General features: G+C 37.3%; 1 protein-coding gene across 2 annotated transcripts in view; it reads right to left on the reverse strand.

Moving 5' to 3' along the window:
- Nucleotides 1-25,660, reverse strand: part of CHAT (choline O-acetyltransferase) — a 683,939-nt gene that overhangs the window by 388,771 nt on the left and 269,508 nt on the right. For both annotated transcript variants that reach the window (XM_044056519.1, XM_044056518.1), the window contains exons 4-5: nucleotides 12,608-12,726; nucleotides 8,263-8,316 (exon numbers count right to left, since the gene is read on the reverse strand). In XM_044056519.1, coding sequence (XP_043912454.1) covers nucleotides 8,263-8,316; nucleotides 12,608-12,726 — 173 coding nt within the window. The remainder of the gene's footprint in view (nucleotides 1-8,262; nucleotides 8,317-12,607; nucleotides 12,727-25,660) is intronic.

The raw sequence follows: 25,660 nt of genomic DNA on the forward strand, positions 1-25,660 counted from the left end.
ACAGTCCAAAAGACACATTTACTACTAATAGTACATAACTATTAAGAATTTAGACCTGATGAAGGAATACACTCAGAAGCAATAGACTAAATAAGGGATTATACACATGGTTGTCATAAACATCATTGCTGCAGAAATATAAAAAAAACAAGGCCGCCAACCAAGTCAACACCTACATCAGCAGTGATTTCAGTTGTAATGTGTGGGACTTGGACATATTCAGACACTGTAAAACCACAAGGACACCAACCACAGCTTTCAGCAGCAGTGATTTCTTTTGTGGCTTGTGGGAGTTGGGCATATTCTGACAGTGTAAAACGATGAGGTCACCAACCACAGCTATTAACAGCAATGATTTCTTTTGTGACATGTGGGACTTGGGCATATTCAGACAATGTAAAACCATAAGGCCACCAAACACAGCTTTAAGTACCAGTAATTTCTGTAGTAACTGTGTGGGAACTGGACATATTCAGGCACTGTAAAACTACAAGGCCACCAACCACAGCTTTTAGTAGTAGTGATTTCTGTTGTACTGTGTGGGAATTGGACATATTCAGGCACTGTAAAACCACAAGGTCACAACCACAGCTTTCAGTAGCAGTGATTTTTTAGTAATGTGTGGGACTTGGGCACATTGAGACGCTATGGGCCTTCACTGTGTGGCCAGAATGTCTTATGAATTACTCTTCTGTTATTCTGCAGTACCAAAGCATGAGGGCCCGCAGAGTAGCCAGTGGGTATAATGTGCACTTCTCGGTCAAAGAATTAAATGATCGGCCTTATCTCTTCACTCATTCTGACCACTCAGACTTTTTCAATTAGTCCAGCATTCTGGTAACCCCACAGTTGTTATCTTGTAGCGAGTAAGATCGGATTTTTTTCATATTGTTTTGATTTGATACTTTCAGTATCATAGCACCTCTGTACATTCGTATTTATTTTATTTAGCTACTGTATGTATGTTTGATAGCTGGGATAAAGGACTGATCCAAGTGCACATTTCTGCTACTGCCTAGAAGACAATGCATTAACTAGGCATAACAGTAGAACAAGAACAAAAATTATACATACAAAAAAAAAAAAACAGCCAAGTGATTAGCAGATATAACGTGATACATGCACAAACAGATGACTGGAAGGAATGAAATGTAAACACACAGTAAAAACAGCAAGTTAAATCACTAACAGGGGCTTAAATAGACTATATGCTTAGCTGAGTAAACACTGGGGTGTCTTACATAGTTCATATTAGAGTTTTGTACTTAATTTTCCTTACTTGTATGATAATTTCTTATATTCTGATTTACAGTCAGACAAACAAGACAAGTGAGCAACAATGTTTAAACATTTCCTAGCTATTGACCTATGCATTGACTTACAATTTTTGTTTCAGTCTGCCCTTAGTTATCAAATACTTATTTTTAGGGATGTAGTTAAAATCTCTCCGGACAATAAGTCACACTTGGTAGGATTAACCCCACTGACTAATGTGAATAAAATTAATAACAAAGTATTTTAAATGTGTATCTGGAGTCTTAGCTGTGATTTTATATGCATGTATTTATTTACTGTTTAACTGAACAAAGGAACTATCCAGTAGCAGAAAGGCCTACTTTCTCTAAAAAAAAAAAAAAAAAAAAAAAAAAAAATATATATATATATATATATATATATATATATATATTCCCTTAGTGCTTCTTTCTCCATTCTGTACATTATTATGATGCTGCTAACAAAGTTGTCCAAATGTGTGAAACACATTTATTTTTCCTTAACTTCTGAGCTTCTGGCTTCTTTGTATTTTGCACCTTGGTTATTAATTCCATAATTATTTTGTCTGTCTGATTTATATGGAAGTAGTGGTGAATTATTCTTTAAGCCTTACAACTCTGCCTCCTGTAGTATGCTCAAGACATGGTCCTTTTACCTGTGCTGTTATGAATGCACATACTAACATTAAAAAGGTTCAGTTAATCATTTGAGTTTCACTACAAAGTTGATGGTGTAATACTTTACCTGGGTTTTATCTCACTAGAACCATATGGGCCATTGAGCTTTATTACCGCTTCTGAGACCTGGAAGCTGAAAAACGTATGTTAGCTGTGCCTTGCCCTTGGGCAGACTGTACAGCTGGTAGCTGGATTAGTATATGGCACCTACAGGACCAAGGCTCGTCCGTTCACTCACTGAGACTTTGTAGGTACAAACTATTAAGTATTTTTCTTGTCACAGACTGTTTACAGAATAAATGGAATATAGTAGTTATCCATAATGACTTGTAACACTCATGAGATACTGTCAAAATGAAGCATCTTTAGTCACCCATTGGTTTGCATTCTTTGGTACATTTATTTGTGATTTAGAGATTTAGCTACCTTGATGAGCTCTACTTTAGAGTTAAATGGAGGTACTGCAAGTTCGCTGCATTACTGTAGACCTCTCATATGTTCATAGGTGAGTACTAGGCTGATCTTGTGGGCCATTTTAAACCTTATCAGTTTTCTTCATAGGTGAAAATCAACCCTGCACCTTGTGTCTGTAAGGCAAACACCTTAACCATTATGCCAACCCCTCCCCCTTAACCATAAGGGCGCCTCTGGTCAATCATAGGTGTATATTACACTAAACAAATGGAGCCTTTTTAAGCTTAGCCATGCATCCTAAATCTCTGGCAAGTTCTGGTACCCTTGATAAGTGTAAGCAGGGGCTTGGGAGATCAGGGGCCTGGGAGATGAATCATTTATATGCTGCTCATGTCCATTATTGATGTGTGTGTCAAACCAATGGTACATTTCCAGTCCCTCATTCATATGTTCAAATTACACTTGAATGAGTTTAGGGAGGAACACATGGATGGGGAACCTATTGCAGAGAAGTGGTGGTCTCTGGGATACATACCCCTCTCTCCAGGAGATTCTGTTTATATCACAGGCAAAGTTTAAGTCTTTTGAATGGGTAATTCTGGTGCTGTTTCTTTTGCAGATACAGGGGATATCCATCAGAGTGAAATCCAAAGATGCCTTGTATGCCAGGTATAGATCTCTCCTCAGCAGCCTTTAGGAGACAGAATACAGGGATATGACACTGAGGCAGTCTGCATAGGGCATGATATTTGCACACTGTATTCTTTTAGTGAGGAACCTCTGTGGCTGCTCCAGTTGTTGGATGTGCCTGGTTAGGTACATACCAAAAGAGGCAATGTACTCAATGACAGGCCTAATGAGCACTGCATACAGTGAATCGATGACCTCCTTGGACCTAGGTGCCATACCTTTGTTTATGAGTTGTACAACATAGAATGGTTTCCTCCTTAACACAGACATATGATGTTTGAAGGCTAGATTACTGTCTGTGTGTGTCCCCAAGTCCCTGACTACTGGAATGACTGTTAGGGTTGTGTTATCAATATGGTAGTTAAAAGGGGTGGCAGACTTCCTGAAAGATATATTACACATTTCTTGGCATTTTGTTTTAGTCCATGGCTCTCACACCTGCTATATGTCTATGTTAGCCATTTCTGGAGGACATTACTGTTATTGGTGGATTCTATAACTGCTCCTAATTTACAGTTATCTGCAGATTTGCTTTGCTAAAGGCCCTTAACATTAGCCTTAACTTTAAAGAAGTATATGCCAAAAAAGAGCAGTTTTAGAACCAAACTCTTAAGTTTTTCTGCTTGTGAATGGCCTTTTTGTAGAGATGGACTCCCCAAATCTAACTTCCTGGGTTCTGTCTGTGAACCGGTTGCCTAACCAATGGGTGGCATAACTTTTTATACCTAACCTCTTGAGTTAGTCAGTTATGTCCACTTGGAATATTGTGTCAAATGCTTAGGCCAGGTCAAGGATGGCAGGGTGAACTGTTTTACCCTCATGCATTACTTTGATGACCACTTTGAAGAAAGTCATCAAGTTGAGAAGGCATGACGAGCTCTTGACAAAACCAAACAGGGTAGGGTCCAGTGTCTGGAGGTTTCCTATGTCGCTACATATGAGACTAGTGAGACTTATAAGCCTAGAGATAGCCCACCTTTGTGCAGAGGAATGACTGTTGTCTCTATTTGTGAGGCACAAAGTCTGTCTGGAGGCTATAGTTAAACAGTGATTCTTATTAGGCTGATATTTAGTGTTTCATGCTATTAGTAAAGCAGCATGGCATATTGTTGGGGCCTATTGATGTAATGCTGTTGTCCTTAGACAGAAAACATCGAGGACATGTTTCCTAGTGATATACAAGTTACATTTGATGGTATTTCCTTAAAGGAGGGTGGGAGGGGAAGAGTGAGGTGAAGTTAGAGCTGAATGTGTCTGCCAGTAGGAATGCTATATCTTCTTGCTCATGGTAGGTGGCTCTATTAACAATGAACTCTTCACACTATTGTGTATTGTCTTTGAGAATACATATATAGCTGAAGAATGCCCTGTAGTTTTCCTTGGCCTAGAAGGTTAGTCAGCTCAGATTTGTCTTTCTACACTATTTGTGCTCAAGTTGTTTAATTTGATGAACGTGCTTTTATCCTGCTGTGTCCACCTCCTAATTTTTGCCATGATAGCCATCCTTAAGTTATACAACCTTTTGATGATGTGATTTTTACCAGACTGCCTTGCTTTTTGAGTTAGTTCTGTACTTATATAGTGCCTCATAGGTAGTAGTGTTCTCTGGGTTTAGGTGTTCTTTAAATGTTGCCAAGTTATCACTTAATAGTAGGAAGTTGGACTTAATATAGTTCCTGAAAGTTCCAATGTTAGCTGGGGTTCTGGGCTTTATTTTTATTTTTATTTCAAAGGAGACCATTTTGTGGTCTGATCATACCAGAGAGGACATTGCACTAGGGGCTATGCAGAGCTTTCCTATATTAGTGAAGATCGAATGCAGGTACAAACTACTGATGGTTGGCTTCTTGACAAGTTGGTCTGGGGAGTTTGTATTTACAAAGTCCAAGAATCTCTGTTTGTGCATATTTGGTGTCAACTCAATTCTCAGTTAATAGTGGGATAATTAAAGTTGCCCATGAATACAGTATTGGGTTGGATAGCAAGTGTCTCTAATGAGCTTAAATATGTGTTACGCATTTCTTGGATCACAGAGGGGGACCCATAGCTTCAAGGATTGTATATATCATTAGTGAAGGAACTGACCAGGCAAATAGGAATAAGTGGCTGACAATGACTTGTCCATATTGTGTGAAGGGATACAGGGTGGATTCCTGATGACTTGTCCATATTGTGTGAAGGGATACAGGGTGGATTCCTGATGACTTGTCCATATTGTGTGAAGGGATACAGGGTGGATTCCTGATGGCTTGTCCATATTGTGTGAAGGGATACAGGGTGGATTCCTGATGACTTGTCCATATCGAGTGAAGGGATACAGGGTGGATTCCTGATGACCTGCCCATATTGTGTGAAGGGATACAGATTCCTGACGACTTGTCCATATTGTGTGAAGGGATACAGGGTGGATTCCTGATGATTTGTCCATATTGTGTGAAGAGATACAGGGTGGATTCCTGATGACTTGTCCATATTGTGTGAAGGGATACAGGGTGGATTCCTGATGATTTGTCCATATTGTGTGAAGGGATACAAGGTGGATTCCTGATGAGAAGCAGCTTGTCAGGAGCTGTCAGTGTGCAGATGCTGTAGGATCTGATAACTGAAAAGGAAAATGGCAGTGTGGATGCATGTGGACATAAATGTGAGAGACACACAGAGCCACACTGAGTACATTACATGTTCAGACTCACCTCATGACAAAGGTGGGAAAAAGTTAAACAATATAAAAGTCTCTAGATCCTAGACATGCAGAAGCTGTGGTATCTGTCAGAGAGAGTGGCTGAATATTTACTGGGAAAATCAAGCTTAAAAAAGGATGCAGAACATTGGCAGAACCTTGCGTCAGGGCAAAAGATACATCTCAGCGGATCATGTATTGGTTGTGTGATACATCTCAGCGGATCATGTATTGGTTGTGTGATACATCTCCGCAGATCATGGATTGGTTGTGTGATACATCTCCATGGATAATGTATTGGTTGTGTGATACATCTCCGCGGATCATGTATTGGTTCTGTGATACATCTCCGCGGATCATGTATTGGTTGTGTGATACATCTCCGTGGATCATGTATTGGTTGTGTGATACATCTCTGCGGATCATGTATTGGTTGTGTGATACATCTCCGCGGATCATGTATTGGTTGTATGATACATCTCTGCGGATCATGTATTGGTTGTGTGATACATCTCCGCGGATCATGTATTGGTTGTGTGATACATCTCAGTGGATCATGTATTGGTTGTGTGATACATCTCCGCAGATCATGGATTGGTTGTGTGATACATCTCCATGGATCATGTATTGGTTGTGTGATACATCTCCGCGGATCATGTATTGGTTCTGTGATACATCTCCGCGGATCATGTATTGGTTGTGTGATACATCTCCGCGGATCATGTATTGGTTGTGTGATACATCTCTGCGGATCATGTATTGGTTGTGTGATACATCTCCGCAGATCATGTATTGGTTGTGTGATACATCTCTGTGGATCATGTATTGGTTGTATGATACATCTCCGTGGATCATGTATTGGTTGTGTGATACATCTCCGCAGATCGTGTATTGGTTGTGTTGCTTATCTTGGACTGGCTACCACCATAATGATGCTTTGCTATGGAAAACAGGATTATTAAAAAAAAGTGTATATCTACTCTGGCTGAGTTCTTGTAGCATGCAAGAGCTCCTGTATCTCTATAACAAAGGTTTTCCTTTGCTCAGTCAAATCCAGAAATTAGTTATGCTTCATCAATTTATTCTATTGATTCATGTAACTTAAAAATGTCTAAAACAAAATCAAGTTCTGCTTTGCAGGTGACAAGCCCCTGGCTCCCTGACTTCTATAGACCTATTCCATATTCACAAAATGGTAGTACAAAATTATCCCCCTGCAGTGCACTACTGTGTGTAGATCTTGAATAAACTGCAAGTAAAAATAATTGAAGTAAAGATGTTCCCATGAGCTACATTTGTCGAGGTGTAGGAGTGCCTTAAAGGGAGTCTAAACTTACCAGCCAAGTGGGGAACACTCCCTGGGAAGCTCAGAAAGAATGATACTCACCCCTGGGGTTTTGCTTCATTTTTAAATACCAGTACTCACTCACTGAAAATGTACATATTTAAAGATGTTAGAAATATGCATACTGTTAGAAAACAATGCATATTTTTTATTCCAGGACACATTTCAAGATTAAGTTACCCCACTTTGATTTAGATGAAAATGGAATTAAAATAACACATTCTTAAGCTGGCAAAGATAAAGATTTATAGCCTATATATGATTCTATTTAACTGAGCCTAATGGCTGGCATACTGTATTACATCTACTATAATTATGATTTATTAGAAGTTCATCCCAGCTGCTGATGCCAGACCATCATTCTGTCGTACTGTGTTAATTTTCTGTGAATTCTGCACTCATTTTTATACATTCCACTGTTTCTGAAGAGTGATGTTAGAATTAGGGAAATATGTAGGAAAAGACAAATCAGTTGAGCAGGAATATTGGGCACTATTTCATTACATTATGACATCACTGACTAAAGTTAAGGAAGAGTGATGTAATGATTACACTTATTGTGGGAAGGAAGTATCTGTCCTCTTACCTCATACCTGCAACCAACCCCAGAGTTTATAAACAAAACCTAAAACTTAAATGTCATTTTTTTTAAGACAGCAAGGACTATAAATGGGGTCAGTCCCTGGGAAATCCCTCATGCCAGTTATCTTTGCTAGTAGCTGTACCCAATGAATGAAGACACCTGTCGTGTCATAAGCAATAGTTTTCCCAGCTGTTGTCACATTTTATAAAGCTAAACTTTTCTTTATTTTTACATTAAACTATGTATAATCTAATCTGGATCTGCTCAAATTCTTAACACTTTGTTAGTAGTACATTGCAATGGGTTTTAATATTGTATGGTCTGTGTTGAGTGCTTTCGTAAATTGTTTTTGCCTTGTACTTTTGTGTCTGCTGTCCTGCCCTTCCCCAAGATTTCACCCTGAAAATAAACTTCACATTAGTCTGCATTTCTCATTTACTGATTAACCAAAAGAAAATGCTTATGTGTCAGGAATGAATATTCTGTTCTCATGATTAGCCAACTATGAAAGAGCAACAACTATAGCTTTCTAACTTGTAAGTCTGTTTGTTGATCAGCAGCTAAAGAAAAACAGCATAGATGAGGTGAAACAACTTACACGTCAAGCATTGCCTTGTAATCCAGCACACCTGAAATAAGATTTGCAGCAAACCTGTGAATGAAACAGAAAGACAGAATGAAAGTCACACAGATGTAACAGTAAAGCTGTAGATTTCACAAGAATCAGGTATGACAGCACCCCCTCCCCCTTTCATTTCTTACATTAAGATAATTTGTTTTTCAGAAATTATGGAAATCAGTTGCAGCTGACCCTCAAGGAAGTTACATTTATTGTATGTAAATATAAGCACTGAAGGGGAGTATTTTAGATTTGCTTACAGCATCACACAGAGTCAGAAGATGGTAAATCTTTAGCACAATTAATGACAATGAATAACTCCAAGATTGTGCATCCTGTCACGACAGCGGCCTTCTCACATGAGATGCAAATTGCCTCTCTAGTCTGCCAGATTATTCACTCTGTATGTGTATGTTTGTGGATTGAGGTTAGGTGACAGTGCTAAAAGAATGTGGTGCATTATTTCCAAAGTGACTAGGTCCTTTTGTCTGCACTGCATACGTAACATAAAACATTTAAAAATGCATTAGGCTGTTCAGCTTCTCTTATGCAGCATTTGCATGTGACACTGTTAATAGGGCTTCACAGAAGTTGCAAATTTGGATTTCAGTGGATGTGTTAAAGGTATTCAGAAACAGGATAACAACCAGCACAGTTACACAAAGGTCAGACAGGGCTAGTATCTTCACCATGTAGAAGCCAGGCAGAAGGTATTTATTATGAAATATCTGAGGCTACAGCTAATGATGTTTATGTGTAGGTCTGAAAATGGGGTTTTGTTTCAGAAGGCTCATAAGCCCTAATGGCTGTCAGAATGGCAAACAAAATGCACAGGTTATAAACTCTAATAATGCTGTGGTAATTTTGCTTACTGAATGAGTAACTACAGTTCCTCTACTCCCTCTCCAGTTGCTTACAGTAGACTCCCTGTTATCCAGCCTTTCTTTAACCGGCCATCAAATTTCTGCTGTAGCCCTAGCAAAAGCCAGCTGAGAACAACAACACTTTTGCCTCCTCTGAGCTAAATAATGACAAACATTTGAGTTTTAGACTTCATATTCATAAGAAAAATAGGTACTTATGTATTATCGCAACTAGTTTAGACATTGCAGGTAATGAAAGCTCCAGCCAAGCTAGAACTTCCAATGAGTGACCTCCCAAACCTCCTATGACAGAAGCACATGGGATGTATGCAAATGACCCTTATGAACATCAGGTGTTTCAGTTATATGGCGATTCTGATTGCCCATGATTTTTAAGTTTGAAGTCGTTTTAATGGACAATTTCAGGCCAATAAAGCCAAACTCCACTAGCTATGGATATGCATATTTCGGCCTTGTTATGACCTCGTCAGCATAGCACAAACAGAGTGTTTGACTAAGTATAAGAAACACAGGGTTGTTATACCCAGCTGATGTCCATTATCATTAGGGTGACTGCAAAATATCCCAACTAATAAATTAAAACAAAGAGTGAGAAGGTCACACTGAAAAACCAATCAGTAAAAACTAAATGAAAACTCCAGCCAAGCTAGAACTTCCAATGAATGACCTCCCAAACCTCCTGTGACAGAGGCACAGGGCAATCAGAATTGCCATATAGCTGAAGCACCTGATGTTCATAAGGGTCATTTACATATATCCCATGTGCCTCTGTCACAGGAGGTTTGGGAGGTCACTCATTGGAAGTTCTAGCTTGGCTGGAGTTTTCATTTAGTGTTTACTGATTGTTTTTTTTCAGTGTGACCTTCTCACTCTTTGTTTTAAATTGCAGGTAATGGGAAGTTCTGAATCAAGAAAGTATGAAGGTTGTGGAATCCAAACGAAAAGGAGGAACTGCTGAGAAGGAGGACGTGGGTATTTGTAGATCTGACAGGTATAGTTAAAAGAAGTACAAAACTTTGTTCTTGGACCACACCTAGTTAATAGCTTACCCACCCCTGCAAAAACACAATGACTAGTTTGTCCATGCTTTGAAGAATTATAACACATTAGGAACCTGGTTGTGATAATACATAAGTACTAAGAAAAATGTGTACTAACACAAATCCTGTTATTCTAGCTGATTTATAACCTATAAAGGCTATTTTGTATGCTTTTTCTGATTAACCAGCCATTCATTTATCCAGCCTAAGGTCCAGTTCCAGTGAGACCGGATAAGAGGGAGCCTGCTCTATCTAGTGACTGCCAAAAGCATATTAATGCCAAAACTTGAATAGCTCACAGAGTTAAAAGAATTCAAGTTGAAGAGACCAAAGATCTGTGTATTCATCTTTTCACCAGACCTTATGATGCGCCATTGTATATGGCTTGAAAAGATTAAATGGCTATCTGGTCCTTAACAGTGCATTATTTCAGCTATGTTCTCTAATCTTTAACATATTAAACAACAGTTATTGATCTCTTCTTAAAAATACCAACACAAGATTTCAATTATGAACTCAAACACTCTTAAGGACTTTGTCTTGTTTTTGGAGCATTCCGCGGTGGTGCAGCGGTAGCATTGTTGCCTCACAGCAAAAGGTTCTCCTGTTCGATTCTCGGCTGGAGTGCGGGGAGTACCTTCTGTGTGGAGTCTGCATGTCCTCCCCACGGTTAGGTGGGCGTTCGAAAGACATGCGTAAATGGGCTTGCCTTCGTTGAAGGTTGAACATCGAGCTGGCACCTCGGCGTTCGTGAAAAATCTACTGCCAATCATTAGTGGACCGGAATTCCGCTGTGGCGACCCCTAACTGGGAAAAGCCAAAAGACAACAACAACTGCAGTGTTCCATGCACTGCATATAAAATGATGGTTCTTTAAAATAAGTGTTTTAAGGTTTGATATTTTAAAATAAAATAGTTTATTTGGTTTAAAACCATTTATGTATTTTATGTCATTAACAGATTTTGAAGTTTTATGTAAAATTCACGTATACACATACAAAAGTTGTATTTGTCTACATTTGTTTTAAACCTGAAGAAATCTAGTGGTTAAAGCTTGTGATGTGTTGTTATGTGAAATGCTGATATTTTGCATTTCTAGATATGAATGAAAATCTCTTGGAACTTAGGAATGAATTTATACTGGCACCTCTGTTCAGTGAGCTGAATTTTTGTTCTGATTCTTTATACTTTGACAGCATTAGTCAGCAACATTGAGTTCAAATAACTGATTTAAATATTTTCCTTGACAGCAGCATGCTTATGACACGGAATGTCAAATAGCCTAAAAACTAAAACAGTTGCAGTTTAATAGTAATCAGACTGAGCAGATAAATGTCATGAAATGAAGATATTCTTTAATCATGGGTGCCTTTTTGGTATTTTTAAATTAAAAATGAAAAATAAAAACACTTTGCATTGCTTATCAGTCATATAACAACTTTCAGATAAAATTCATAGTATTATTTGGGAGAAAAGCTGTTCATGATGCAGCTCTCTGCAAAGTAAGTGGTGCTCTCCATGTGTGTATGTGTGTGTGTGTGTGTGTGTGTGTGTGTGTGTGTGTGTGTGTGTGTGTGTGTGAATTTCTTGAAATGTGTATGAATCAGTTTAAAGCTATATGTACTACTAACTAAAACAAAAGTTGCTCAGTCTACAGTTTCCCAGAAAACATTCAGCACAAAGGTTCATTTTTTGAGATCTTTGCTTCAAAGATCCAGGGTCCTGGGTTCAGTCCTGAACTCTGGTGACTGTTTCTCTTGAGTCTGCATGCTCTACCTGCATATCTGTGCATTTTCTGGGGGTACTGCAGCTTCCTTTCACATTATAAAAAGTGTGCTGGTTGATAGGCTACTCTAAACTGTTGATATATACTGCATTTACTCTCTCACTTCTGAACTGAGTTATGGCTGAAAAGGGTTCTTGATGATCAATTCATTTACCCCTTTAACAAATAATTACATTACATTAAAAAAGTGACATTTCATATACGTGTATCATGTGTTTTTGTTTCTGTAAATCTGCAAAAAATGCCAAGAAAACTGCACAATTCCTGTTTGGCTACTAAATACGAGGCATTTAGAATACACTGTTCTATTATTATTATTATTTTATACTGTGATCTCAATGAGTCATTCTCAGTTAGCAAAGTTAAATGGCTTTATAGGTAAATGAAGCTTAACAATATTTAGAAAATTAAGCAGCATGTCTATACATAACAATTCATGATATTTTGGAGAAAACTCTTTTCTGCACTTTTCTGCAGGGCCCTTGTCCAAGTACACTATATGAAAATGCTTATACACTCATATTTTTGAATCTTCATTTATTTTAATACATTTTTAGTTATACCCATGAGTGTAGGACTACACTTAGGCATTTTATTGTGTGGGTCATAATTACCTTAGCTGGTCATCTGTGGTCCGAAAGTTTTGATATGGGAAGATCATTGCAGGGCTTGAGTTTACAGGAAGAGCCAGTCGATTGTTGAGATACATGTCATCCAGCCAATAGTCATACACCTAAGTAATGAAATACAGCTGTTTCAAATATGGTAAAATCCATATTTTCAAGTATGTCTTACGGTATTTATTTATTTATGATGCTATCTGCAGAATGTTTTAAATCATTTCATTCAGTATCAATTTTATGTTTTACATTTTATTTGCAGTTCAGGTCTCACTGAATTACATGGAAGGAATAAGGTTACAAGCTTCTGTTAACAAGTATGTTATTTATCAGTTTGCATTTTTATATTCATTGGTGCAAATGCATTTGGCTATGTTCACATCAGTGCTAGATGGCTGTAAGTGTGGAAAAGTTACTACTGAATTCAACCTCTTCATTCAGAATGCATGGTTCCATTTGTATGGTTATTTGGATTTAGGTTTCGATCACAGATATCAAAGAAAAGCATATACACACACACACACACACATACACACACACACACACATACACACACACACACACACACACACACACACACACACACGAGATATTAGGCAATGATTCATGCCATTCACTAATGACAGCAATTGCCTAAGTGAGATAAAGTCATGTGACAGCATGTACTAGCCCTACGGGCTCTTAAAGTTGTACTGCACCATACTTTACATCCTTTTCCTTAATCTTAATGCTTGCATTATTGAGGAGTAGTTATACAGTCTGTACTAGACTGTATTATAGAGCTGAGGTATTGTACAACACAAATTAATCTTCTTGAGGTAGATACAGGCATAAAATACATGCAGCAATACAAATACATTTGAAACATGCACTGTATATTTGCAACATTGTTATCACAGACTCCTTGCTAATAAGAATCATAGCTAGATATTTTGCAGTCATTAGTAAATGGTGATGTAGTCAGAGCAAGCTGTAAAATCTCAATCAGTATCTAGTCATCATCAGGTCTAACAAAGGAAGAAATGGCCTGGACATAGTCAGTGCCAGGATTTGTGAGATCCATATTCCGGAATACTTTCTTGATTCAGTACATGTGACACTTTGCGTCATTAAAGTATACTGTGAACAGTACAGTCCTACAAAAGTGCTTTCATTTCCTTCACAAGGTTAGAACTTTTCTTATCTTGACATTGTAGGACCTTGGTGTGTTAACATACCCAATGACAGATTCTGACTCCACCCCCCCCCCCCCCCATCATAGTCTCAACATAAGTACTGATCTAACTGATTTGTCATAGTAGTAGTTTTGATTCTGCTGAACTGCTTCTCGTGCAGAATGGGTATTTGGAATTTTCTCTGGCTGAAGTAAAACTGAAGATGCTGGCAACTTTGGTCTTATTTCCTTTCCCTTCAACAGTTATGAAGGTAGAAGTTCTACGGGTTGAAGCAGGCTGAATCCATATTCAAGAGGTCCAAGATAAAGTCCAGTTTTGAGCTGACAACCAATTTTTCATGATTCTGTTCAATATTTGAGTAACTGCCACAACCTGATCATTAAAATGGGGTATCTTGGAGAAGATGTTAAGTGCTGTAGTTTCCCAATGCTGTGAAAATTTCTTGTTTTACTATTTCTGGGACACTATATTTAATGTGTATATCAGCAATATCATCTTAAGGAAAGCAATTACTCACCAGTGTGCTGACAATTTGTAAAGATGACCTCAGGGTTCTAAGATCAGTATTCGACACATATGAGTCACTGACTGTCCCTGACCTGAAACAAATGTGAGGCAACTTTACTCCACAATCTTCTGGAATTTTGTGTGGTATCACTGTGTCAGTAGAGTAGTTGTGTACTACATTAAAGATTTGACTGCTTTTTGCCATCAGTTGTATCTCTGTCTGTACATTATTATTAGATAGAATTTCATGTTCTGTGCCCTCTCTTTACACTCAACAGTGCTTGTGTGTGTGTTTCATGGATTCTCACCAACAAGAGACTATGTAGCTATTTTGTAGCTACAACTCTGCTGCACTTGAACTTCATTACCAGGGATTCATAAGTCCAGACAACTGCTCTTTGATAGGAAGTACTAACAAAAAAGTGCTCCCCGATACCCTGTCTTTAGGCCACTTCTCTTCTCCGTCTTCATAAATTAACTCACTTGGGACCTTCTCCAAACCAACTGTACACTCCTGATGGCATTGTCTTCACCAAAGCCAGTAAGAACTTAGACTTTTTAACCAGTAAACTTCAGGAAGACTTCAAAGCCATTTTAAACCAGCTACACAAAATAAACTAACATCACTCCAGAAAGTATTGTAAAGCTGTTTGGTTCATCTCACAACAAATGACCAAAGTCTGACCATCTTTAACCCTATGAATAAGTTCCTACCATTCACCAAACAAGAAAAATTATCTTCGACTTACCGTTGATGAGAGTCTCACTTTTAATGTACATATTGATTCCTGATGATCTAAGTTCAAAATGTTTTTAGGGAGCATCTCTTTAATGACACTGCCTGCAAATTCTTTCATGCTTGATCTCCCCACCATCCTGTAACTCACTTTCAGTATGATTCAATGTCCTTTTTTTTTTTTTTTTTTGCTTTTTCCTCACATCTTTTTTTCCTTTGTATTTCTTTTGATAATAAGAAATCTTCAATTCTTAAAGCTCAGCTATAACTTGAACCATTTCCATGGCTACTGCGCCAACTCTTCCACCAGACAAGCATCCACTTGTCTGCTTCCCCTGATGCATCTACTTCTATTATGGTTTAATAATGTTTCTGCTCAGTTTGCTTTAACAGCGTTTTGCATTTTCAGTGTTCTGACAACCCACCTTATCCAACCTCTCATCCATCTCTGCTTGTAAATAGTTGTACTATTTTGTTAATTTACATTAGTCTGCTTTTTCTTACTGCTTATGTGTTTCACTGTGGCTATGTTTGTATTATTTGATCATTATATTTGTTTTATTGTAAAACTTTGTTGTATTGCCTATATGGTCCAGTTTACACCTGAAAAGGGACTACAGACCAGTGCACCTTCACATTTAAAAAATAAATTGATTCACTATTTTCATCAATGTAAGTAGACTTGAATTGGCAATGGCAGTTTTTCTTGTTACCTGGACAAGCTACTAGTAACATATTTTTCAGAAATCATAACCAAGTCATTTTTAATATGTCAATCTTCTCAAATTAGTTGATATTGACATGACATCTAGAATCCAACAGATACATTTTGTTTATCTTCCTTAATATATGCTCTAAATAATGTATTTGCCTTTTGCACTTCCTTGCCTGGTTTGTAAACAGTATGACAATGATATTGTTTGCAGTTTCAGTGGAGCTTTGTGCAGTGGTTCACAAAATATATTCTGGAATTGTTTGTTAGCCTGTTCTGCATTAACATACCTAGCATACTTGCATTTGTAGAACTTATCAAATTTGTACATAGTAACTGATACATTTTCGTCAGTTTGTGAAATGTGTCTCGTCATCTGGCATGGCTGTTGATACACATACCACAGGCTGACCTTCCTGTCACAACACTGCTCTAAAATCAGTTGGCATCAACTAAGAATACCACAGGTTTTGTTACATTTTAATAATATTGCAGCCTCAGTTACTTGTTCCTTGAGGAGCAAAAATTTATCTTGCAACTGATCTCAGTGATCCACAACATGTTTTTCTAAACATTATCTTAGGAGTACAATTACTTCAGGCACATTTTTGAATAAAGTTTGATAATGTACCATGCCCATAAATCTTTAAATGGAATGTTTGTAACTAGGTCTTTGCATCTCAGCTACTATCCTTAATTTCTTAAGAAAACAAAATCCACTGTGCGCAAACACTCCTCTGTGTCTTGGGAATTCCATTCAATACTACAAAACCACGGTCTCACCAATATCGTCAAGCAGCAAATAAATGTCAGATCACGATGTAAAACCAAGAAATAATTTATTAAATCCAAAGCCAAAACTGGTTAAGCGCTTTCACTTGTAAAGAATACAAGCTTCATCAGAACACCATAGTTGGATAGTCAGTTCCTTAAATAACATTATTGGCGCCATATCAGTTTGAAATGAGCAAGAATGATTTAAAGAGATACATACACTTTTTGTGAACCAATTTACTGTGTACATGAGTACAAATAACAAACACTCATATCAGACTAAAATGTAAAATAAAAGACATTTAAAATATATATAAATATAAATGTCCATAGCCAACACTACTAAGTTTATAGTTATTGTAAAAAGTGTAAAAACTATGCAAAAAATTGAATATAATTCATTTTAAAGCCAGAAATGGTTTAATTGAAATTGTGTCATTTAATCCTGGTGTAACAGATGCATCTGTATAAATTTGCCACCATAATTCTTTGTAAAGAAGTAGACCATTAAAGTCACCTCCTCTTTGGTTAACCTGCACAATGTCTATTATACCAAAATTAAAATAGTGCTTATCTCCGTATTGTTTGATATGTCTATACAGCGCATTTTTATCATCCTTTCTTTTAATACTGTACAGATGAGAATAAATGCATTTATTAAAACTCCTTTGGGTCTTGCCTAGGTAGAACCCGGAACAGGTCCTACATATGGCAATATATACTACCATTTTGGTTAGACAATTGCCTCCACAAAAATTGATGTGAGTGTGTTTATAATTATCCAAAATCACACTATCCCCCTGAAATATAGTGTGACATTGTTTGCAAGTCCCACATTTGGTAGTACTCCTGAATGTGGGCATCCTGGTGAAGGCACCCCTCTCCAAAATCAATTTGATGTTGGTACCTACTTTGTAAACAAATCTGGGACTGTAACCTAAAATGAGGGCTATGTCCTGATCAACTGATATAATATACCAGTTGTCGATCAAGATTTTCTTAACCTTACCCGTGTGTGTTCCAAATTCCAAAATGCAAGTCCTGTCAAAGCTGTTAGACTCTATCTTCTTACCAGCTGTGTTGTCCACCCCTTTGACTGAACTTGTGTTATACTTTTCTCCCAAAAGGGGCGTGTATTGTTTCCCCCACTCATTAATAACATATTTGCTGACATTAGCCATGACTCTGTCATCGTATCCTCTGTCCTTAAATAAAGAAGCGATGTACATAACTTCATCCAACATATCCTCATAGCCTGATGTCATCCTAACTGCTCTAATGAGTTGCCCTTTATAGATGTTCAAGAATTGATTCCTCAGGTGGTTACTCGAATATTCCAAATAATTGTTCGAGAAGGTGCTTTTTCTAAAAATTCTGGAACTAAACTGGTTGCCATCTCTAAATACAAAGGTATCTAAGTATGCAAGTCCCTTCATACTTGAGGAAGACGTGAATTTCAAATAATTACTACTGCTATTAATAAATTTCAAAAATTGTTCCAGCAGTTGATCTCCTCCATCCCATATCAAATAGATATCATCTAAATATCTGGTGTAATGTTTAATATGTTGCATATATTGACTGTCAAATATAATCTTCTCTTCCCATTCGAGCATAACCAAATTGGCATATATGGGAGCACAAGCTGCTCCCATAGCTACCCCTTTGGTTTGTCTAAAAAACTCTCCCTCGAAGAATATGTAGTTGTAATCGAGGACCAATGAGATCATGTCAGTGAGAAGACATGTCGTATCCCACTGTATGTCAGCATGTTTTCTAATACTATTTGCAAAAGCCTGTAAACCTTCTTCCTTAGGTATACATGAGAATAGGTCTATGACATCTATGGTGACAAATATTACATCTTTACTAGATAAATAAACTGGGTAACTTGTTAAAAATTCCCAAGAGTCTTTAACTATGTGTGAAATTTTACCTTATACATGTTTTAAATATATATCAATAACTTTACCCATAGGGAAAGTCTTAGACCTACTCCCAGAAATAATCGGTCTGAAAGGGGGATCTTCTATATTTTTATGTATCTTAAGAATACCCACTATTGTGGCTAAAACTGGGTAATCAACTTTTATGAACTTATAGATGTCATAATTAATCCTGTTGTCTATTAAATAATCCTCAATACACATATCAATTTTTCTGTAACCTATATTAATTTCATTAAGGGATGACATGGAATAATTCCCAGAAGTATGCAACAAATCATGTATCTTGCAAGAGTACAGTAAACTGTCAAAAACAACAGCACCCCCTCCCTTATCAGGTTTCATAATTCTGATATTTCTAGCACTCCTAAGTTCCTGAAGCACCTTAAGTTCTTCCACAGTGAGGTTGGACTTAACATGATGTCCAGCTATCTGTTTGTCTAACTGGTATATCTTTCGAGTCACTACCTTATCGTACATAGATATGGTAGGGTGCATAGGGGGTATAAACATACTCTTCTTTTTAATAATAGGTACAGTATACTCAGTTGTATGTGATGTACCAACGGCTCTTGTGTCCTTGAACATAATAGCCAAATTTAATTTTCTAACATATCTTTTAACTTCACAAATACAATCTACTAAATTGAACTTTTTTGTGGGAATGTATTTTATCCCCTTGGACAATAAATCAAAATGTCTAATATTGAGTTTATATCCTGTATAGTTATAGATATTGAACTTCCTGTAAATAAAAATAACCCCATTCTGTGTAATACCGTCTTCTAAATCTGGAACTTCAATTGAGTCATCCTTTTCTTCTAAAGGGGCGTCATACACAGACGCTATCGTTGAGCTCTGGGGTATGGGTGATACTGTTGGTCTCTCTTGTATCCCCTTGTCCACTGTCTCTCCCTCCCTCTGTGCTCTGTGTATAAAAAATCAGAGTTTTCATGTATATCATGACTTTGTTGTGTATGGGTCCTATCAAATCCAAAGTTAGACTCAACCCTAGTTTTGTTGAAATATTTTTTAGAATTCTTTTCCCACATATAAGCTTTCCCCTTTTTGTATTGGTACAAATCCCTATGTAGTTTTTTCATTTTGTGATTATGCACTTTTAATATATTATGTTCAGCATTAGAAAACTGCTTGGCATATAAATTCTCCCATTGGGAAAAAAGTAAATCATTCTTAATTATTTTATTTAACTCTTCCACCTCATGAATTAGGTGGACCAGCCTGTCATCATTACATTTCATTAATAAAGACATACATTTAAAACCACTTTGATCAAATACTTTGTTAAACTCTAGCATAATATTCTCAGTGACCTCCAAACCCATAGGGAGTTTAAAAAATCTGAGTCCCATCGGGACTATCTTCATTTCTAAGCACTTAGATAAATAGGCATTGTCTAATTTTATACTATTGATTTGGAACAGCTTCCTGCCCAAATCGTATACTAAATCTTTCAAGGTGCCCTTATGTTTCTCCTTCGGTACATGCGACCTGCTCACAGCCACATCAGAATGTGTGTTGTCAAAGGAACAATTTTTATAAATAAATGCTTTGAAAAGATCCGTATTTAGTGATTTATTTTTATTGTGTTTATTGTTACCCCCAATACCAGTAGCGGTATTGTCTGTCGTTATGTTGTCCACACTGTCATTAAGTTTTTCAACCCCTTTAACAGTAGTAGCATATGTGTAATGCGGTTTCATTCTCTTTGGTTTGGTGCCTATCCTACAAGCTTCTTCGTCACCATCAACAAAAGAGAAATCAAAAGTAAAGTCAGGGGTACCCAGTTTACTGCTACTGCGTTGGGTTCCTATAGGTGGAACAGTCGGAATGTCTAGTGATTTGAAATTCACAATGTTAATATTCGCAGTGTTGGCAGTGTTGGTACCTTTACAATCAGAAAAGTTAAAGTCCTTGCAGGTACCTTGTCCATTTGGAATGTCAGTGATGTAAGTAGACAAGTTAGATAGTCTGATGTTCTCCTCGCCACTGTTGTTATTCCCTCGAACCACATGTAAGGCACAAATCTTGTTGTTACTACTGTGCACAGCCGCTGGAGAACAAATGCAATTGTCAAGCTCATTAACTCCTGAGCGAGTGTCTAAAAAACGCTGCTAAAATGATTAAGTAGAGAGGTGAGCTTGCTCACTTCACCCCTCAATTCAGTTATTCCGGCTTTCACCAAATTCAAATCACATTTAGCTGAAGTGTGTGGTGAATTGGAAGAGGATTCCCGATCAGACTCTATGAGGAGCTACAAAGAAAACCACCAAAGCGAACAATGAAGCAACCAAAGAAATAAGAAAACTAAATCCACTGTGCGCAAACACTCCTCTGTGTCTTGGGAATTCCACTCAATACTACAAAACCAGGGTCCCACCAATATCGTCAAGCAGCAAATAAATGTCAGCTCACGATGTAAAACCAAGAAATAATTTATTAAATCCAAAGCCAAAACTGGTTAAGCACTTTCACTTGTAAAGAATACAAGCTTCATTAGAACATCATAGTTGGATAGTCAGTTCTTTAAATAACGTTTTGGCGCCATATCAGTTTGAAATGAGCAAGAATGATTTAAAGTGATACATACACTTTTTGTGAACCAATTTACTGTGCACATGAGTACAAATAACAAACACTCATATCAGACTAAAATGTAAAATAAAAGACATTTAAAATATATATAAATATAAATGTCCATAGCCAACAATACTAAGTTTATAGTTATTGTAAAAAGTGTAAAAACTATGCAAAAAAATAAATATAATTCATTTTAAAGCCAGAAATGGTTTAATTGAAATTGTGTCATTTAATCCTGGTGTAACAGATGCATCTGTATAAATTTGCCACCATAATTCTTTGTAAAGAAGTAGACCATTAAAGTCACCTCCTCTTTGGTTAACCTGCACAATGTCTATTATACCAAAATTAAAATAGTGCTTATCTCCGTATTGTTTGATATGTCTATACAGCGCATTTTTATCATCCTTTCCTTTAATACTGTACAGATGAGAATAAATGCGTTTATTAAAACTCCTTTGGGTCTTGCCTATGTAGAACCCGGAGATCAACTGCTGGAACAATTTCTGAAATTTATTAATAGCAGTAGTAATTATTTGAAATTCACGTCTTCCTCAAGTATGAAAGGACTTGCATACTTAGATACCTTTGTATTTAGAGATGGCAACCAGTTTAGTTCCAGAATTTTTAGAAAAAGCACCTTCTCGAACAATTATTTGGAATATTCGAGTAACCACCCGAGGAAACAATTCTTTAACATCTATAAAGGGCAACTCATTAGAGCAGTTAGGATGACATCAGGCTATGAGGATATGTTGGATGAAGTTATATACATCGCTTCTTTATTTAAGGACAGAGGATACGATGACAGAGTCATGGCTAATGTCAGCAAATATGTTATTAATGAGTGGGGGGAAAAATACACGCCCCTTTTGGGAGAAAAGTATAACACACGTTCAGTCAAAGGGGTGGACAACACAGCTGGTAAGAAGATAGAGTCTAACAGCTTTGACAGGACTTGCATTTTGGAATTTGGAACACACACGGGTAAGGTTAAGAAAATCTTGATCGACAACTGGTATATTATATCAGTTGATCAGGACATAGCCCCCATTTTAGGTTACAGTCCCAGATTTGTTTACAAAGTAGGTACCAACATCAAATTGATTTTGGAGAGGGGTACCCTCACCAAGATGCCCACATTCAGGAGTACTACCAAATGTGGGATTTGCAAACAATGTCACACTATATTTCAGGGGGATAGTGTGATTTTGGATAATTATAAACACACTCGAATCAATTTTTGTGGAGGCAATTGTCTAACCAAAATGGTAGTATATATTGCCATATGTAGGACCTGTTCCGGGTTCTACCTAGGCAAGACCCAAAGGAGTTTTAATAAACGCATTTATTCTCATCTCTACAGTATTAAAAGAAAGGATGATAAAAATGCGCTGTATAGACATATCAAACAATACGGAGATAAGCACTATTTTAATTTTGGTATAATAGACATTGTGCAGGTTAACCAAAGAGGAGGTGACTTTAATGGTCTACTTCTTTACAAAGAATTATGGTGGCAAATTTATACAGATGCATCTGTTACACCAGGATTAAATGACACAATTTCAATTAAACCATTTCTGGCTTTAAAATGAATTATATTTAATTTTTTGCATAGTTTTTACACTTTTTACAATAACTATAAACTTAGTAGTGTTGGCTATGAACATTTATATTTATATATATTTTAAATGTGTTTTATTTTACATTTTAGTCTGATATGAGTGTTTGTTATTTGTATTCATGTGCACAGTAAATTGGTTCACAAAAAGTGTATGTATCTCTTTAAATCATTCTTGCTCATTTCAAACTGATATGGCGCCAAAAATGTTATTTAAGGAACTGACTATCCAACTATGGTGTTCTGATGAAGCTTGTATTCTTTACAAGTGAAAGCGCTTAACCAGTTTTGGCATTTTGGATTTAATAAATTATTTCTTGGTTTTACATCGTGATCTGACATTTATTTGCTGCTTGACGATATTGGTGGGACCGTGGTTTTGCAGTATTGAGTGGAATTCCCAAGACACAGAGGAGAGTTTGCGCACAGTGGATTTTGTTTTCTTATTTCTTTGGTTGCTTCATTGTTCGCTTTGGTGGGTATCCTTAATTTCTTGGTATATGATGGATTTTATGACTGCATAGAATATATGCCATATATATGATATTGTTAATACAGATCTGGCATGTGTCTTTGTTATTTATTTTATTTATTTAACATCTGTTAACCAGAAAAGTCCAACTTGGAATGAAGCCAATTTTCAGTGGAGGACTGGGGAGAAATTTTCCAGACGCATGTCTTTGTAATGTGGGAGGAAACTGGAGCACCTGGAGGAAACATACACGAATGCAGGGAGGACATGCAGACTCCACACAGAACACAGAAGGGACCCCAGCCGAGATTCGAACTGGAGAACCTCTTGCTGTGAGGCGACAATGCTACCGCTGCACCACTGCACCATCCAATATATATTTATATTATTATAATTTCCATTACATTTCAAGTTATGAAGCTGCATCAGGTTAAGCAGATAGCTGAACTTTGCATAGATTCAGTTGATTTGCCAAAGACTAAATTGCCTTTAATAATATTTACAATATTATCAAAGCCTTCAGTGATTCAGAAGACCAGAAGTCCCTATACAGGCCTTCCAATATGTTAGATTGCAAAATTGACATAACTTGAAATAATAAATGGTACTGTTTGATTTTATACACACAGCGCATCTTAATCTGACTTGGTGCTTTCATTTTTTGACCAGAATAAGTCTGCAATGAAACATTTGACTCAGTCAGGGAATTTCTCAAGCCCAGTATTTTGAATGTGATAAATGTACTATATATACAAATTTTTACTGCAATGGCATATGTATTAAAATACCAAGACCCCTAACAATGACTCAGGACACCCACTTCACCTATCTGGACTTACTTGAATCCATCAAGATTTAACCCGCTACCTGATCCTGGGTGACTTTAACTACACAACCATAGAGTGGAAGATCTATTCTAACCCAAACATGAACGCCCAGAGATTCCGCAACTTCATCAATGCCTATGCATTGAATCAGCTGGTCAACACCCCTATGAGAGGTGAAAATATCCTGGATCTGGTCCTAACCAACATGAGTAGCCACTGTAGCTCCCCTACAGTGTCATCCTCCTTGGTAAGATCCTACCATAAAGCGATCACTTTTGAAGAAGCATCCTCAGTATACTTTTAGGAATGTTGCACATAATCAGGTTTATAGAACTTCCAGACTAAATGCCAAGGAAGATGATTTCAAAGAACAAATAGAACTGATAAGTACAGAATTAATGGAGAGAGGTTATGACCAACAACTCGTCAATAACTTTATAAAATCAGTAGAGAACCTCAGACATAGTAGGGCCAAGCCTTATTTTTCTGAGTCTGTAGGAGGTGATATCCATAATGGAGACTATAAAAACCAGAACCTGCAACCACTTAGAATGTGCTTCAGTTTCTCGTGGAACATAAGGCAGTACACTGACATCATAAGTAAACATTGGAATATTTTAACATCTGATAAACAAGTGAGTAATCTAATAGGAACACATCCACAGTTTACCTTTAAGAATAAAAAATTGTTAAGGAGACGATTATGTACCCCAAAAGATCAAATTAGGATTATAGATGCACCAGGGACCAGAACGTGTGGCAGGTGTCAATTTTGTAATTTTATAACCCTGGAAATCGAATTTAAACATCCTGACACAGGTGTAATTTATGGATTAAGAACTAGTGCTAGGTGCGATAGTTCTCATGTAGTTTACCTCGCTACTTGTCAAGCATGTAACAAATTCTATGTGGGTAAAACCGACAGATTGTTAAGAGATAGAATCAGGGAACACATTTATCACATCAAGAAGGGCAGTTCATTTAATGCTCTAGCAAAATATGTTAAAGAGACACATGACCAACATACTTTTAAATTTATGGTGCTAGGAAGATGTTATGAGAGTCAGAGGGGTGGTGGTATTAGAACTCAGACTGAGAATTTAGAGGCCAGCTGGATTGTTAGATTAAGAGCCAATGCAGGACATGGCCTTAATGACCAAATGACAAAGCATTCTATAATTATGTCAAGAATCTAAATGGCAATGTTCAGATCTGCTCTGAGCTAAAACAGAATGGCATTAAATATACTGATCCGAAGGATATTGCCAATATCCTGGCAGATCGATTCAGTGCCAACTTCACCCCACTCTCACCCCCTAAATGGCCCATCTCAATACCGGAAGATTGCCAAATTCCAGTAATAACGGCCACACAGGTACAAAACGCACTCTCTAAAGCCAAGAATACAGCATCCATGGGACCAGATGACATCCCGGGCTGTGTACTACATGAACTACAATATGAATTGGCACCTCACCTAAGTGTCATGTTTAATCATAGCCTCACCTCAGGTTTCATGCCCACTGAGTGGTGCAGAGCTACAGTTATCCCAATCCACAAGGGGGGATCCACCTTGGATCCCGGAAACTACCGTCCCATCAGTCTGACAAGCCTTATCTGCAAGGCCATGGAGCGTATTATCATGGAACTTATAAACAAAGACATTGGCAACC

This window comes from Protopterus annectens, chromosome 14.part0 (assembly GCF_019279795.1).
Source record: "Protopterus annectens isolate FY-2018-M chromosome 14.part0, PAN1.0, whole genome shotgun sequence".
NCBI classification, from domain to species: Eukaryota; Metazoa; Chordata; order Ceratodontiformes; family Protopteridae; genus Protopterus; species Protopterus annectens.